Source organism: Schistocerca nitens, chromosome 7 (genome assembly GCF_023898315.1).
Source record: "Schistocerca nitens isolate TAMUIC-IGC-003100 chromosome 7, iqSchNite1.1, whole genome shotgun sequence".
Classification (NCBI taxonomy): domain Eukaryota; kingdom Metazoa; phylum Arthropoda; class Insecta; order Orthoptera; family Acrididae; genus Schistocerca; species Schistocerca nitens.
This window is the reverse complement of record NC_064620.1, coordinates 632134714-632154040: the sequence shown is the minus strand read 5'-3', so window position 1 is coordinate 632154040 and position 19327 is coordinate 632134714. Positions and strand designations below refer to the sequence as shown.

The 19327-nt window shown below is 40.1% G+C and overlaps 1 protein-coding gene across 1 annotated transcript in view; it reads left to right on the top strand.

Annotated features, from left to right (window-relative positions):
- Window positions 1-19327, top strand: part of LOC126195031 (DNA mismatch repair protein Msh6) — a 321830-nt gene that overhangs the window by 265548 nt on the left and 36955 nt on the right. The window contains exon 24 of the mRNA XM_049933475.1: window positions 14869-15051. Within this exon, the coding sequence (XP_049789432.1) occupies window positions 14869-15051 (183 nt within the window). The remainder of the gene's footprint in view (window positions 1-14868; window positions 15052-19327) is intronic.

Sequence of the window (19327 nt, the reverse complement as noted above, 5' to 3'; positions counted from 1 at the left end):
GAATTCTGCTCCCCCAACCAGTGTTCGGTTTTTACTGCGGAGCTCTGTACTGTTCTCCAGGCTGTCAAATACATCCGTCACCTTCAGTGGATACAGTACATTATATGCTAGGATTCGCTCAGCTCTCTTCTCAGCCTCCAAGCTCTTTATCCCATGCAGCCTCTGGTCCACTGGATTCAGGAGTGCCCCACCTGGGGGGCATATCTGTGGCATTCCTCTGGACCCCTGGGCATATTTGGTATATGCAGAAACAAGGCAGCAACCACATCTTTTAAGTGGCAGTCCTCACCCGCTTTATCCCCACTGCTCTCAATCATGGACGGTGAGACACCTTTTACTTCAGTGCCCCTATTTTAATCCACTACGCATCCGTTTACGGCTGTCGCCTGATATATCTTCCCTTTCAGCAGGTGACGTGCGCTCAGCCAAAGACGTCCTTGAGTTTATAAGTGTTAGTGAGATGACATCGTTCATTTGAATCTTTTCTCAGAGAAAACAACCCCTGTTCTATAGCACTTTTCTAAGATTTCCTTCTGTTTTTAGTTTCCTACCTTCTTGAGTTTCGCTCCCATTGCTGCTGATTTAAAGTCGTTTTTATCCTTCACTAAGCCACAGAATGGGCACTTATGATGGTAGCTTTTTGCATCCTAAAAAAATGAAAAAGGAAGTGCCTGCAATGGTGGCGACTACACTCTGTTGGCAGGGGCAGGTGCATGTGGAGGCGGCGCGGAGCACTGTCTGTGTGAGCTGGAGGCTGCGAAAAGGATAGTGAGGAAGCGACATCAGGGTCCCAGGCAGTAGGGGATGTGTCATGTAGATTGTTGGCAGTTGGCCTGAGGCGACATCGACTGGCATTGTGTCAGACACGGCGTCGGGAGTGACATGTCGGGAACAGCATAGGGGAAGGTATTGACCAGCTTTGTATCAGGGGCAGTATTCGTGATGCTGTGGCTGGGGTCATTGGTAGGTAGGAGCAACTCCACCTCAGTGGTGCTGTGCTCGTAGGCTGGAGGGGCTTCTAGGACGTTGGCCAGCTTAAGCCTGTGTATGGAGACAGTTGTTGTGACCCTGTATGGACGAACGGAGAATGTCTTTTCCTCACATCGCAAAACCGAGTGCGGACTCGAATACTGGACGGAGCAGTGGCTGGTATGCATCCACCTGGAGCATGATGTGTGCAGGTTCTGAGGTCACGGTGGATAAAGGCATGGTACTCACTATGACATTGCGAAGGTGTTGGTTGCAGCTGGACACTTATGCACTGGAGCTGCTGTACGAAACCTGAGATGTTACTGCCAGGAGGGAGCAGGGTCGCTTCCAAAATATCACCAGGAATAGTGAGTGGTTGTCGATATACCAGCTCAGCAGCAAAGTTCCCAAGTCAGTTTTTTATGTGAGCCACAGGTCTAGAAGTACCAAAAGTAAGGCAGCGAACCATTTGGAAACAAAACTGAGTGGGGGGCTTTAAGTGTGCAGTGGAAGTACTCCGCCACACCGTAAGCTGCAGGGTTTTAGTTGGTGGTTTGGCAGAAACAGGAGCCACAGGTGGCCGTCAGGGTTCGGAAGAGCGCTGACGTGAACTGGTGCCCACGATCTGTAGCGATGTTGACATCTTGGGTTGCCGGGTGTTCTGCCGGATATCAGCGTCGTACTTGCACGATATTTCGGTCACGTAGCTCATAACCTTCATCAGGTGCGACCTGAGACTGCTCCTCGAGTGGACCTGGTCCAGTATTTATGCCTATGGCCTTCCCCCTCCACCAACGGCGATGTTGTGTGGGCATCTGAAGTGGGACACCCAGGTCGAACAAAGGCCGCAGCCACAGTATTGGCTGAAACGTCAGGGATGGCAGCAGCCTCTGGCCAACAAGTGAATCTGTCAGTAAGTATCAGCAGGTATTGATATTCATTGTACGAGGGTAGTGGGCCAACAATGTCAAGGTGAATGTGCACGAATGGGTGTTGTGTGGGGGTAGTTGGCTGCAAGGGAATGAATGTGCTATCCAATCTTGACGTGCTGATGTGGAACACACAACCAGACACAGTTTCTGCAGTCACGTTGGATGGTTGCAGAAGCATGGAGGCGCAGCATGTGCAAGGCCATGGACATGGTCAGGAACCATCAAGTTTTGAAGGATCCAGGAGGACGTCACACAAGATCTTAACAATCAGAGCTGGATAAGGCTCTTATATGTAGACTGAGGCCACTGTCAGCATTCTGAATGGCGTGGGCTAGGTATGGGTGCGCCTCTTCAGCAGCGGCCAGTGTATTGTAGTCTATGGGTTGAGTGAAGGCGCAGACAGCCAAGGCAATCTGCCACAATTTTATCGAAGCCGGCTAACCTGTCGAGGTGAGATCTGGTGTGCATCTTTCCTGCAAAAACCAGAGGCAAGGGGGCAGTTGTTTGCGAAGGTTGTAAAGACTCGTCCCTGACTGAAGATTGGAAATACCGGACGGCTCATGGACTGTGAGCAGCTCATGATCATGTGGTGGCCAGTTGTGTTGTGCATCAGAGAGGTTAAATGAGAAGAAAGCAAGTGGTTGCCAGACATAGTCCACATATTGTCATAGGACATCCCCGATAGCTGCCTGGGTCGTGTCTGCCACTATTGTGATGGTGTACTAGCGTGGGGGTGGGCAAAAAGGGCCACATTGGCGAGGCCCCGATGTTTTTATTTTTATTTATTTTATTTTATTTTTAAAGAAAAGCTCTCAATCATGGAATGAGCACAAGGGACAAGTTCGTTGCTTTTGTTTTTATCGCCAAGGAGTGCTGAATTAAGGGGCATTTGTGTGGTGGCAGTGTCATTAAGACAGTGGTGAGAAAGTTGACCATGTTGATGAAACATCATAGGCCTTTGAAGGTTCTACTATGTGGAAAGTCCACTAGTGCCTGTACTGTCTCGGTGAGGAGGTGGGAGCCAGCAGCAGAAAGTAAGTGTCTGAGGAATTCGTATTCCCTTACCGCGAAACCATTTTGCAATGTTGAGGATCACTCCAGCTTTCTGTTGGCCAAAAAAAAATTTCATGTAGGTGTTGGTGGTGTTCAGTAGGGTTCCTGAAATAGATGAGTATATCGTTTAGGTAGGTGAAACAACCTGCTGTGCCCTTGAGAATGCTGTCCAGACATCGCTGCCATGTTTGTACAGCATAGTGCTTGCTATTAATTGTTTGTTGATGGGCAGATGGAATATGCTGCAGGTGACATATGTCCATAATTATAGCTGCAGCTGTCCACCTCTACATCTGAAAACATCCAGGCAGCGTTTCAGCAAGCCAGAATAAAGGATGTGGTCACACTCAGAAATAAAAAATAATTTTTTAGCATTCCATTCTACTTTGTCAATTTTTGAACTCTGAATGCTACAAATTAAAAAGCGCTTCATCTCTTTCGTACTTTTTATTAATTTCATAGTTGTTGGATCACTAATTCCATTAAGTAAATTATTAAAAAATAAAAATAGTTCTTCTTGCCGATATAGTGATCTAAACATTTAGCCTCCATCCTTGCTACCCTCCCTGTTTTCCTTTCCCTGTTGCTTCATAACCTGGGTTGTGAGTAACTGATTCCACTTTCCCTTCTTCCCTTTCTTTCCCCTCTCTCCTCCCTGATGAAGGAACATTTGTTCCAAAAGCTAGGAACATAAATTTTCGGTTCTGTTTTTTGTGTATCTATCGGCTGTACTGAGCTGAGGTAAGTACTGGCCAGCCCCTCTATCTCTTTGTTAGTATTTGTTAAACATTTATTTACCTTTACATATTCTCCTTCACGCATTTCTGGAATTATATTGCTTAATGTGCAATGTGATATTAGAGTGCTCTGTTGTAAACTGTAGTAGCTCTCTGCTGTCATTTCTCTGTTTTGTAGTATGAAAAGTCACTTTATGGAGCGAATACTGGAATACACTCTCATCCATTCGTAAATAATTTGTATATAAGACTTGACATCCTCCACTTGCAGCTCTTGTAAAAGATTTTGCTGAATGCTCTTATTATCTCAACATTATACCTATGGCTTCATGCAAGCATGCAAGTATGTTTCCTTTTTTTCTGCCACTTTTCTCCCAAATGCACACACGATGTAATTGTGGCAGTAGCAACTGCAGCGCATAATACGAACTTATCTTGAAATATGATTACAGTGCAATACCCCATTTTAGCTCAACGTCAAAGATCTTTGTCAAAGAAGTTTGATAAATATTTGGTCTTATTTCTTTGTCAAAGAAATGTGATAGTGTAATACCGGCCTACCCAGAAAAATTTTTCTGGCGCACCCAAGCTGACAGATTCGCGCATGTACAGAACAGTCTGAGTTGTAGCACAGAGGGAGCTAGTCTCCACGTGATCTGCATTTATGTTTAGTGATTTTGCTGTTTCCTCTTGTGTACAATGGAAAACAAAATGTATGTATGTGGCCGGGAAATATCAAGTGAATTAAAATACTTCCATATAATTATGAAAGGCTGAAATATATTATTAGTTTCAGTTTGCTGATTTTTATTTTATTTCCGCATTTTTGGCAGTTGGGCAATAATTGCCTTGCTGAACAGTGAAGTTATTTTTGTAGATTTGCTAAAGAAATTTGGCTTTTATTAATCTTTTTTGCTGACATAGTCAATTAATATGATTCATTCCGCAGTACAGGCCAGTTCCAACTGTTCACTGAATTTCAAGTGCACATTTCCATCTTCTGACACATATGGTATTTTACCATAATAAAGAAACAGATGTAATAGAACATTACCAGTAAACCAAGAAAATTTATATGGTTTACACAATTCTCATGCTTTTGGAGTATCCTCTAATGTCCTGTTTCTTTTATGACTTAATGTAAGATATCTTAACGCTTTATACATATGAACAAACGGGCTTCCTACGCCATCGTAACTGCACAAGAACTGTAATGCCATTCTTCTGTCACTCTCTGTCAACTGCTGAAATGAACCTATTTCTAACATGTCTCAGGAAAATATTGTGAATGGTGGTTCAAAAATCGTTACTTTCAAAGTAAATTTCCTTTTACGCAAGATGAATTCTGTTATGAACAACGAATTTCTTAAATCGCACAGCTTTTGACTCTCATTTAAAACTTGACGCTTTGAGGACCGGCCACTTTCCAGAAGACCTAACATTTCTGTCATTATTTTAAATTTTACAGGCACATTTGTGTGATGTATCTTACAGTGTAACACGTGCAGAAAAATATCAATATTACATGTAAAAGCTTAGCTTCTCTAGTAGCTTATTAGTCTTTGATATAAATGTTACACGAGAAAGCTTAGCTTTTCTTGTAGCTACACTATGTATATTAATTTAAACTATTAACTTTTCCCACATGTGTATTTGCACTACTTAACAGTGATTTTGCTATTGCTGACTACGTCACATGTCCTATGCTTTGAATATCTGCTGTCATCAGCTGGCGAGACCACGTGACATGAACCATGATTGGCTTTCAGAAGGCTATCTCAATTTCAATGCTTTGGAAATGAACATGCTGTGTTTGGTGGAATTAGAATTTATACAATTGTATAATATGCAGCATACATGTTGCTGCACGTCAAAGGTCTTTCCAAGACTTTTTCCTGTGCAAGACTCTTCATCTCCCAGTACTTACTGCAACATCTCCCAGTACTTACTGCAACCTACATCCTTCTGAATCTGCTTAGTGTATTCATCTCTTTGTCTCCCCCTACGATTTTTACCCTCCACACTGCCCTCCAGTACTAAATTTGTGATCCCTTGATGCCTCGGAACATGTCCTATCAACTGATCCCTTCTTCGAGTCAAGTTGTGCCACAAACTTCTCTTCTCCCCAATTCTATTCAACACCACCTCATCAGTTACATGATCTACCCATCTGATCTCCAGCATTCTTCTGTAGCACCACATTTCAAAAGCTTCTATTCTCTTCTTGTTTAAACTATTTATCATCCATGTTTCACTTCTGTACCCATACAAATACTTTCAGAAATGATTTCCTGGCACTTAAATCTATACTTGATGTTAACAAATTTCTCTTGTTCAGAAACACCCTCCTTGCCATTGCCAGTCTACATTTTATATCCTCTCTACTTCGGCCATCATCAGTTATTGTGCTTCCCAAACAGCAAGACTCACGTATACTTTAAATGTCTCATTTCCTAATCGAATTCCCTCAGCATCACCTGATTAAATTTAACTACATTCCATGCGACTGCTACGGTCGCAGGTTCGAATCCTGCCTCGGGCATGGATGTGTGTGTGATGTCCTTAGGTTAGTTAGGTTTAAGTAGTTCTAAGTTCTAGGGGACTGATGACCACAGATGTTAAGTCCCATAGTGCTCAGAGCCATTTGAACCATTTTTGAACTACATTCCATTATCCTAGTTTTGTTTTTGTCAACATTCATCTTATATCCTCCTTTCGAGACACTGTCCATTCCGTTCAACTGCTCTTCCAAGTCCTTTGTTGTCTCTGACAGAATTACAATATCATTGGCAAACCTCAGAGTTTTTATTTCTTCTCCACAGATATTAATTCCTACTCCAAATTCTTCTTTTGTTTCCTTTACTGCTTGCTCCATATACAGATTGAACAACACTGGGGATAGGCTACAACCCAGTCTTTCATGCCCCACCACTCTTATAATTGCCATCTGGTTTCTGTACAAATTGTACACAGCCTTTCGCTCCCTGTATTTTACCCCTGCCACCTTCAGAATTTGAAATATAGTATTCCACTCAACATTGGAAAAAGCTTTCTCTTAGAATTGTAGGTTTGCCTTTTCTTAATCTCTCTTCTAAAATAATTTGTAGGGTCAGTATTGCCTCACGTGTTCCAACATTTCTAAGGAATCCAAACTGATCTTTCCTGAGGTCGGCTTCTACCAGGGCCATTCTTTTGTAAAGAATTTGTGTTAGTATTTTGCAGCCGTGTCTTATTAAACTGATAGTTCAGTAATTTTCACATCTGTCAATACCTGCTTTCTTTGGGATTGGAATTATTATATTCTTCAGGGTGTATACAACCCGGGAGATCCGGGAAAAACCCGGGAATTTTTTCATCCTGGAGAAACCCGGGAATTTTTTAGAATTCCAAGAATTTTTCATTGGTTTACTTTTCAGTTAAATTTTTGTGATTTTTGACTGGTAAGAACCAATACTCTAACAAAGGCTATTACTGTATCCCGCTTCTGCAGAATAATACTGCCGCAACGAAGCATAAACGAAAGGGGGAGGGGTGAATTAAAAACTTCAGTCGCAATGTAAATACGCCATAGACAACAATAAAACACAGTGATCATATAAGCGTCTGCCAACAGCAAAGTGTGCCAAAGGCTTTAGGAAGACTATGCAATGCTTCCTAACAACAAATTGCCTCCAATGAGTGTGACGTGACAGCTGTTTACATTAGATTCGTTTGAGCAATTGCGGCGGGCTCTTGTGCATGTGCAGTTGAGTCGACTATGAGTAGTACCTTCTACCGCTTCTGGTTACAGATGTGTGGCTAGGCGCCACTATCTAATATTGCCCTGGTTTGGAAATATCGGAGATCTGGGGATGATCCACAGAGCAGTCTACGTTGTAGTGAGGAGCTGAGGAGTCTTCACGTGACCTGTGTTTACGTTTAGTGATTTTACTGTTTCCTCTTCGTTTACTGCTCTCACGTCAAATGAAAACAAAACGGATTTATGTGGCCGGCAGTTATCAAGTGAATTAATATACGTTCACATAATTACGGAAGGCTAAAATAGGTTATTAGTTTCAGGTTTTGTTTCCATCTGACAGTCAAGCATTAATCGCCTTGCAGAACAATGACATTATTTTTGTCGGTTTGCTAAAGAGATTTTGCTTTTATTAATCTTTTGCGCTGAGGCAGTCAATTTACTTGAAACAAAGTGTTTAATTTCACACTGCTGGCTAGTTTCAACTGTTCGCTGCATTTCAAGTGCACGTTTTCCATCTTCTAGCTCGTATGGCATTATGCCTTAATAAAGAACCAAACATGAGATAATACAGTACTGGTACTCAAGAAAATGTACATCCGATTCTAGATATAAGAATGTGCACTTTAAGCTGAATTGTGCATTGTAGCATGGTTCACGAAATTCTGATGCTCTTGAAGTATCCACTGATGTCTTGTTTCTTTTATGACATAATGCAAGATCTTTTAATGTTTTACACATACGAACATGCGGCTTCCTGCATCATTGTGGCTGCGCAAGCTCTGTGACGCCTGCTAGCTCGCACTCTCTGGCAACTGCTAAAACGAACCTATTTCTAACAGGTTGCGGGAAAATATTGCGAATGGTGGTTTGAAAAGTGTTACATTCAAAGCAAATTTCCTTTTACGCAAGATGAGCTATGTGTGAGAATGTACGATGAATTTCTTAAATCACAGAGCGTTTGACTCTCATTTAAAAATCAACTCTTTGAGTACGACCATCTAGAAGAATTTTGAGCCCAGAGGACCAGACATTTACGTCATTATTAAAAACTTCACTGGCACATTTGTGTGATGTATCTTAAAGTGTAATATGTGCAAAAAAGATCAACATTATATGTGGAAGTTTAGCTTCTCTTGCAGCTTATTAACATTAGAGACCAATATTACAGGGTTATTACAAATGATTGAAGCGATTTCATACATTCACTGTAGCTCCATTCATTGACATATGGTCTCGATACACTACAGATACGTAGAAAAACTCATAAAGTTTTGTTCGGCTGAAGCCGCACTTCAGGTTTCTGCCGCCAGAGCGCTCGAGAGCGCAGTGAGACAAAACGGCGACAGGAGCCGAGAAAGCGTATGTCGTGCTTGAAATGCACTCACATCAGTCAGTCATAACAGTGCAACGACACTTCAGGATGAAGTTCAGCAAAGATCCACCAACTGCTAACTCCATTCGGCGATGGTATGCGCAGTTTAAAGCTTCTGGATGCCTCTGTAAGGGGAAATCAACGGGTCGGCCTGCAGTGAGCGAAGAAACGGTTGAACGCGTGCGGGCAAGTTTCACGCGTAGCCTGCGGAAGTCGACGAATAAAGCAAGCAGGGAGCTAAACGTACCACAGCCAACCGTTTGGAAAATCTTACGGAAAAGGCTAAAGCAGAAGCCTTACCGTTTACAACTGCTACAAGCCCTGACACCTGATGACAAAGTCAAACGCATTGAATTTTCGGCGCGGTTGCAACAGCTCACGGAAGAGGATGCGTTCAGTGCGAAACTTGTTTTCAGTGATGAAGCAACATTTTTTCTTAATGGTGAAGTGAACAGACACAATGTGCGAATCTGGGCGGTAGAGAATCCTCACGCATTCGTGCAGCAAATTCGCAATTCACCAAAAGTTAACGTGTTTTGTGCAATCTCATGGTTTAAAGTTTATGGCCCCTTTTTCTTCTGCAAAGAAAACATTACAGGACACGTGTATCTGGACGTGCTGGAAAATTGGCTCATGCCACAACTGGAGACCGACAGCGCCGACTTCGTCTTTCAACAGGATGGTGCTCCACCGCACTTCCATCATGATGTTCGGCATTTCTTAAACAGGAGATTGGAAAACCGATGGATCGGTCGTGGTGGAGATCAAGATCAGCAATTCATGTCATGGCCTCCACGCTCTCCCGACTTAACCCCATGCGATTTCTTTCTGTGGTGTTATGTGAAAGATTCAGTGTTTAAACCTCCTCTACCAAGAAATGTGCCAGAACTGCGAGCTCGCATCAACGATGCTTTCGAACTCAGTGATGGGGACATGCTGCGCCGAGTGTGGGAGGAACTTGATTATCGGCTTGATGTCTGCCTTTGCCGAATCACTAAAGGGGCACATATCGAACATTTGTGAATGCCTAAAAAAACTTTTTGAGTTTTTGTATGTGTGTGCAAAGCATTGTGAAAATATCTCAAATAATAAAGTTATTGTAGAGCTGTGAAATCGCTTCAATCATTTGTAATAACCCTGTATATGTGAAAGCTAATTTTTTTATTTTTATATTATTATTATTATTATTATTATTATTATTATTATTTGTAGCATTACTATGCATATTAATTTAAACCATTAACTTTTATTTGTGTGTTTTCGCACTACTTAAGAGTGATCGAGTGATCTTACTATTCGCTGACTACAGCACGTGTCCTATACTGTCATCAGCTGGAGAGATCACGTGACATGAGCTATGACTGGCTTACAAAAGCACGTCACAATCTCGATTTCTGTGCTTTGGAAAGTAACATGCGGTGTTTGGTGGAATTCGAATTTATATGCAGCGTACATGTTGCTCCACATCAAAGATCTTTCCAAAACGTGTTTTCCCCCTAAGTTAAGCTTTCTAAAGTGCCGGAAAATTCCACGTCGGTGTATAAAACCATAAACATTCAAAGTATTGATCAGTTTTACAGTGCCGAGGAAAAGTATAATGTCACTTAACACAGAGAAAGTGCATTTTCACCCGGGAGAAAGTGTATTTTCAACCGGAAAATCCGGGAATTTGTTTTCCTTGTCCATGTATACACCCTGTTCATCTTGAAGTCTGCAGGTATTTTTCCTGTGTCATTCATCTTGCTCAACAGATGGTAGAGTTTTGTCAGGGCTGGGTCTCCCAAGGCTATCAGTAGTTTTAATGGAATGTTGTCTACTCCCGGGGCCTTGTCTCAGTTTAGATCTTTCAGTGCTCTGTCAAATTCTTCATGCAGTATTATATCTCCCATTTCATGTTCTTCTACATCCTCTTCCATTTTCTTAATATTGCCCTCAAGTACATCACCCTTGTATAGACCCTCTATTACTCCTTCCACCTTTGTGCTTTCCCTTCTTTGCTTACACCTGGTTTTCCTTTTGAGCTCTTGATATTCATACAAGTGGTTCTCTTTTCTCCAAAGGTCTCTTAAATTTTCCTGTAGACAGTATCTATCTTACCCTTAGTGGTATTTGCCTCTACATCCTTACATTTGTGCTCTAGCCATCCGTGCTTGGCCATTTTGCACTTTCTGTCAATCTCATTTTTGAGACGTTTGTATTCTTTTTGCCCGCTTAATTTACTGCATTTTTATATTTTCTCCTTTCATCAATCAAATTCAATATCCTTCTGTTACACAAGGATTTCTACTTGCCCTCGTCTTTTAACCTACTTGATCCTATGCTGCCTTCCCTGTTTCATCTCTCAAAGCTACCCATTCTTCTTCTAATGTATTTCTTTCCCCAGTTCTTGTCAGTCGTTCCCTAATGCTCGCTCTGAAACTCTCTGTAACCTCTGATTCTTCAAGTTAATTAGGTCCCATCTCCGTAAATTCCCACCTTTTTACAGTTTCTTCAATTTTTAATCTACAGTTCATAACCAATAGATTGTGGTCAGAGTCCACGTCTGCCCCTGGAAATGTCTTACAATTTAAAACCTGGTTCCTAAATCTCAGTCTTAATGCATTGCATTGAAGAGGAATGGACATCTCCAAAAAGGGCTCTCATAGAAGTTGGAAACGAAATTGCAGGTAGAAAAAAGGCAGCTACGAAGAAATCCGGGATAACAGATAAAATACCTAGCTGATCCACAAAAGAAGGAAGTACAAAAATGTTCAGGGAAATTCAGGACTACAGAAATAAGTCACTTAGAAATGAAATTAATAAGAAGTGCAGGGTAGCTAAGGCAAAATGGCTGCATGAAAAATGTAAAGAAATTGAATAAAGATATGATTGTCGGAAAGATAGGCTCAGCATATAAAAAAGCCAAAACAACCTTAAGTGGAATTAAAGGCAAGGGTGGTCACATCAAGAACAATTGGAATTCCACTGTTGAATGCAGAGGAGAGAGTGGATAGGTGGAAAGATTATATGTAAGTCTTCTATGAGGAGAAACACTTGTCTGATGATGTGATAGAAGAAGAAACAAGAGTTGACAAGGAAAAGATAGGGGATCCAGTATTAGAATCAGAACTTAAGAGCTTTGGAAGACTTGAAGTCAAATAAGGCAGACGGGATAGATAACATTGGAATTTCTAAAATCATTGGGGATGGTGGCGACCAAATGAATATTCATGTTGCTGTATAGAAAATTTTTGAGACTGGCGATGTACTGTCATACTTTCGGAAAAATATTGTCCACACAATTCTGAAGACAGTAAGAGCTGACAAATGAAAGAATTATTGCACAATCAGCTTAATGGCTCATACATCCAACTTACTGATAAGAATAATATACAGAAGAATGGAAAAGAAAATTGAGGATCTGTTAGATGAAGATCAGTCTGGCTTTAGGAAAGGTAAAGGCTCCAGAGAGGTAGTTCTGACATTGCGGTGGATAATGGAAGGAAGACTGAAGAAATATTGACACACATTCATTGGATTTATAAACTTGGAAGAAGCTCTTGACAATGTAAAATGATGCAAGACATTCAAAGTTCTGAGAAAAATAGGGGTAAGCTATGGGGAAAGACAATATGTACAAGAACCCCGAGGGAACAGTAAGAGTGGAAGACAAAGAATTAAATGCTTGAGTTAGGAAGGGTATAAGACAAGGATGCAGTATTTTGCCCCTACTGTTCAGTTTGTGCACCGGAAAGGGAACGACATAAATAAAAGAATGGTCCGAGATTGAGATGAAAATGCAGGGTGAAAGGGTAATGATGTGTTCAATGGAATGGACGGTCTGAGTGCAGAATGTGGATTGAGAGAGATCGAAGAGATATTGTAAGTAATGAGAAGTAGCAGAAACAAGAACAGCGAGATACTTATCAGAATTAGGGATCGTGAAATAGATGAATTTAAGGAATTCTGCTACCTGGGCAGCAGAATCGTCCCTGCTGGATGGAGCAAGGAGGTCGTAAAAAGCAGAGTAGCTCTGGCAAAAAAGGGCTAGTATCAAACATAGATTTTAATTTGAGGAAGAAATTTCTGAGAACGTACGTTTGGAGCACGGAGTTGTATAGTAATGAGACACAGATTGTGGGAAAACCAGGACAGAAGAGATGTGGTGCTAAAGAATAATGTTGAAAATTGAGTGGACTTATAATTATAAGGTAAGGAATGAGGTGGTTCTCCGCAGAGTCAGTGAATAAAGGAACATATGGGAAAACACTGACAAGAAGAAGGGACATGATGACAGGAAATCTGTTGACATGTCAGGGAATAATTTTCATGGTACTAGAGTAAGCTGTAGAGGATAAAAACCGTAAATGAAGACAGGAATTGGAATACATCCAGCAAATAATTGATGGCATAGGTTGCAATCGCTGCTCTGAGGTGACAATGTTGGCAAGAGGAGGAACATTGTTGTCAAAGGGCATATTGCAGTACAAGCTTAGAAAATATCGATATTTATATGGTCAGTGGTCTATTTGTGAATAATGCTGTTGAAGTTATAGTGTGGGAATAATATTATCAGAAACTACCATCTAAGTGTCACCAACTGCCCCATTTCTTCCTCTTTTAACAACTGGAAAGTTGGAACTAATCTTCTGTCACAGATAGTGTTAATATCTATATTTTCTATTGTGTAGCGCATATTATGATTTCAAAAGTAAATTCAAATACTCAAAATAAATTTACGAAGCATGTTCAGAAATTAAGTGTACTAGACATTCATATTTTTTGGAAAATTGTATTTTAAAATAAAAATTACGGGATATTGTTGATACATTTGTTGATTATTTTCCCATGTAATCTCCATCCCATTGAGTGCTTGGTGAACTGTGGCACAAACTTCCTTATGCCTTCCTCAAAGAACTCTATCGCCAGCTCATTCCCCCATGTCAGAACATATTTTTGCACCTGTTCATAAGATTAAATTTTAATTCCACTATTGCGTACTTTCAGGGAGGTGAAAAGATTATTTGAAGGCACCAAGCCGGGGGAATACGGGGGTGACGGGCTAAAACTGTATGAGGATGGGCATTGCCACCAAACAAGCGCAGTGTTCCCTTAGAGTTTTTTTAGGGTCTTTAAATATCATTGTGCATTGGTGGTCTCCACCTGAAGCAGAAATTCGATGAAAATTGTGCCTTTCTGGTCCCAAAATCTGGGGCCAAGATTTTTTTGCCCAAAATTGTTGTTTTTAATTCTTTGGCAGATGGGGAATTGGTGTGACAGCACTATGATGACTGTTTTTCTGTCTCAAGCATGTAATGAGCCAGCCACGTTTCATCTCCAGTCAGAATAGTGCTCAGAAAGTCCTCACCTTCCAATTCAAGTCAGTCAAGAAATTTGTGGGTGCTATTGACCCAGTTTTTCTCATACTGCTCTGTCAGCTGTTATGGGACCCATCTCGCGCACAGTTCCCAGTATCCCTCCATTTCTTTGAGTGTCTCATACAAGAGTGTTCCGGAGAATTGTGGAAACCTCACAGAAGTATTATCCACTGTCAACCGGCTGTCTTCATGAACAGTTTCCTAAATTTTTTGCACCATCTCATCAATCAAGTTGGAAAGTCTTCTCACTAATCTGTTTGTCATGAACATTTGTTCTGCCTCCACTGAAATCTCTACATCACTAAAAACACTCATTATGTTCATAACACCTTTGTTGGAAACCGTCCTGATTCGCAAAAAAATTTTGGTAGGTGTTATTCGTTTCATGAGTAAGAACAGGGATCACAGCATGTGGCTCGCACATGGCGGGTTTTCTTACCAACTTCTTTCACGCAACTGGACACTAAAACTTGAGATTTTGTACTACCATGTTCCCGTGATGTTCACACTTGTCAGGGGATTCCCATCTACCACTCATGGTCACAGTTCACTTACTTCCTGAAGATACCTCTAATTTAAAAAAGAAATAATACATCTTTAAAAAATACACACATAGTAACATATTTTATTCTGATGTATGCTTGTACTATTCAGTGCTCAAAAAAAAATTTGACCTTTGTTTGTTCATCAGTATACATGTTTTCCACAGCCCTATGTGCGACTTCTGGAGGGCAGACATCCATGTATCTCATGGGTAGAGAAATTTGTGCCAAATGATGTGACGATAGGCTGCGGCGATGTGGCCAGTCTAATTGTTTTGACAGGACCAAACATGGGTGGAAAGTCGACATTAATGAGGCAATTGGCCCTCCTTGTCATAATGGCCCAGATGGTAAGTATTTCTGTGAAGTTTGTTTTAATTTTAGCCTCTGGTCAAGATAATGCTTTTTATGTAATTAAAAAAATTTCATTAGCTGCAACATTATTTCAATAAATGCTATACAGACATCTCTTATTTGTTCATTGCTGTATTTTGAAACATCATTTACTCAACAGGGATAGTTTATTTTAGAACTGCCTCTTTGCAGAAGCTGGGTAAGTAGTGTTGTGACATGATGAGCAGTTTAAAACATAAATAAACATGTACTTCTCATTCAACTACATTAGTTTTTATTTGCTATTATGACCTCAGTGCAATACTGTAAAATCTGTAATGTGATAGTGAAATTAAATTTGTTAAATGACTCTCACATTATATATGCAGTTCTGGTTCAAGTAAAACTAGAAGTAACACTGTGATATTTGACATCAGTGGGTCGCATCTTTCTAATAATAAGGTGTATACATGTTCTGAAAAGTACAGCTTCAAAGTTTTTGTACGATATGTGGGATGTTATTTAAGATGCTCCAGATAATAAATTAAAATCTAATGTTCTCACTCTTGCATCTCAATTACCTATACTATTAAATTTTTAATTTATTCTGTACTGAAATTTGAAGCTGTGCAGGTCTACTAAAAAGCACTAAAAGTTTGGTTTTATTTATTAAATACAATGAATGCTCAATGTGAAATAATAGTCGCCCCTGGAATACTGTTACTTCCTTTCTCATAGCCTCTCGGTAAGAGCTTAGAGGACAGTGAAGTGTACTAGAATCTGATTATATGAATATCTTGCCAGTGCTACATTAATTTTCACCATTTTTAGGATAAAGTGAGCTGCTGTGAAACCACAAATCTACCTTTCATTAATTAGATAATGTTTGCTTGCTTACACACACATTTTATCCATGCATCATATAATAGTAACACATACTTTTACCATATGAATTACCCATTATGTGCTCATAACCTCATTGGTAAAAACTTTATACAGGGAAGTTGCACATCCTGCCACTGTAGTATAATAAACCACACACTGAACAACATGTTTTGGAGAAATCATTAGTGCAATGTATCACAAACTACATATATTCGTAATGCACGCATATAAATAGCAAAAACATCAATTATGGTCTATTAGTTTGTAAGGTGGTGGTGGTCCCTTCCGATGCTAATTGCTAGTGAGAGAAGGAAAACGGTGTCACAAAGTCAAAATATTTTTTATTCTGTTCACAAAACTTGTCTGGTAAAACCAGTGATTGAGTCAGAGGGTAGACTCACCACATTCTTTTCGACACAGATATAGCTTACGTATTTGCTTTCGGCATCTTTGTAATAGCAAACGCCGCATTGCAGTACTCGTGTTCAAGCACAGAGCCATCGTGGTATCCATCCCGTCCTCGAAGGTTGAAATCTAACCTACTTCGTACCTCAATCCCATCGAAAACTGACAAATGATATCAGATGCACAGTGACGAAGCTATCGGACGGGGTTATCGGGCGACTTTGGCAACGGTGTCTGGCATCCGTCATCGGTGCCACTGCGAATGCAGCCTAATACCAGCTGTGCGTCAATTGCATAATGTGCTGGGCAACCATCATGCTGAAACCACATACATTGTCTAATGTTCAGGGCAGCAGAGTGCACAGCACATGGCACGTAACTTAGCGGGTCTCAATGCCCAGAATAGAGGTGGCGAAAAATAACATAACTGATAGAAACAACCTGTTATTAAATAGTAGCAGTTACTGTGATAACCGCTCATCTGCTACTACCAGTTATTTCAATAACAGCCAACAGTGCCACACGTCATCTGTTTACCGAAGAGTGTACTATGCTTTCGCATCAACTGAGATCTGGCTATGATGGAGAAGGTTAGACCATGTGGTAAGTGTTCTATACACCAAGGAAATAACTGTGAGACTGCATGCCATCTGTTGATAGTAATGTATACTATTTCGTGTGCTCTCAGTACTAACGATTAAATAAAGATATGTCGGAACAGTGGCTGATAGGAGCAGCTGTAAAGGCATTGCACATTTAAGGTCATTTCCTTAAGTCATCACTCTGTGTGTCAGTTTAGTTTGGGTGGGCAGTACAAATAATTACCATTAGGAATTCGAGAGACTGTGGATATAACTATCAGAGGTCAGTATTTTTTTCTGGCATTTATTGTATTCACTCACAGTTCTTGTTCTCTGGCAGTTAACAGGCTACCACTACAGATAACGTGGAAGTTGGTAACTGTGTTCCTGACTCCAGTTAATGGTCGTAGAACCTGATGATATTTCCGGAGAGGATAGTTATTGGAGTGAACAAAATATTTGCGTACTGCTATGGAAATAACCACTGGCCATCAGGGTGCCATTTCTTGTAGTTCCGAAACAGGTGTCACTCTCTTTCGGCCTTTGGTTGCGTTAGAGGGTACTGGCTTTCGTTTCGTGTTCTTGGTTTTCTCTATGTTGTTGCCACTAGGCTAGTAGTACTAGCGATAGTCTTATACATGAAAATTTATTAAATATTGTTAAGAGTATGCGACATGTTAATATTTTCTAAGTGTTTTACACTTACTGAAATATTTGAGTCTTGCAGATGATCTAAAAATGGATAGTTGAGTATCTTCTCAAAGTATACCGTATCCCTAATGCTTAGTGGCATCATTATGGTAAAAGTACCGGTTCTCTATCAGATCAATCTCATTAAATTGTATCTTATCAACTTGTGTACAAAAAAACCTGTGCAATTTGGTGAAACATTACTTGATGGCTTTACTGAGAGAAAAATGAGTCTTCTCAATTTGTACATATCCATTGCATATGGGCTTTTTTTTATTTAATTAGTTTGTAGCCATTGACTTTGAAACATTTTCTGCATAGTATTGAGCATGTCAGTTTGTATGGGAAATTGTACAATGGTATATTTATATTTCGTCTGACACATGTATGGCAAATCAACCATTTGATGGAGGAATATTTGGATTGAATACAGGTATGCTTACAATGCTAATCAGGTCGGATACTTTGTCAGTGATATTTAATAAAAGTATGGATCTACTTATATTAGGGCGTACTAGTACTTGTGCATACTACATGAACGTTTTTGAATAATATATGCCTTTTCTTTTCAAAGAGCTCAAGTCAGTTCATTTTCTGTTATGTTAAGCAACACTAAGAACCTTTGTTAGGTGCACTCTGCTATATTGAGGTTCTGCTACATGCAAAACATAGCCCTTCATTTTGAGTGCTCACCTGTCTCCTCCATGGATTAGTCTGTTACATATTCAGACATTTAAATGTCATGATATTCAATTATAAAAAGAAAAAAAAGTAAAAGTAGGCAGGTGGTATTGCCTCATATGTCTGATAGAAGGGGGGGAAAGAAATCGAAACATGCATCGACAGGTATTCCTCAGGACAGGAAATTATGTTGTTGTGAAATTTCTGAAAATATGATGCAAATTTGTATTCCCTCTATTCACTCTCACAATCTTGATAACCAAAGAAGAATTAGATCAACCACGTAAAAAAGGTGTCATAATGATGCCTGAGGTGTTTAAATCTGTTACCCTTAAGAGATCAACACAACCAATCATCCACTGGAATTCTGTGTACAATAATGCCAAATGTAAGAGATACATGACAAACTGAATGCTCGGAGGAATGTAAATTAGTCATTCTCCCACCAAAAAATTAAAACTCTCACAATAGCTTTAGAAATTGAGCAGTTTTCCAAATCTCAGATAAAATTTGGATTAGCATACTCACACTTCCCTCAAATGGACTATCTCGTACAATAGTAAATGAATCTGTCACGTTAAGTATATTTTTGTGTTGTATTACAAGGCCGTAAACTTATTCTATGAAGTGAACAGCACAAGAAATTAAGCTTCGAATTTTACCTACAATATTCAGCTTACATATTAGTTCATACTTAAAACTGCACATTTTTTAACATTCCACTTAAGCAGTGCTGTGGCGAAGTTCTGCGTACTTTCTGTTGCAGCTACGAGGATAATATTTCTAATAGTGACCAATAATGTATGTACATGTAATATGGAACGCCAGTAACTGTCCAGACATCAACTGAAATGTACCGGACAGTTAATTAGCTAAAGTTATGGCACGATCCATACGATGAGCCTGCCACTTTGCACTACTCACAGTTATAATTATACTCAAAACTAAACTGATGGATTCCACCTACTTTGTTATTTAACTGTAATCCCATCTGGAATATTATTCCAAAAAACCATTTGGCTCACCTCTAGCCCAGAAACACTATAGCACT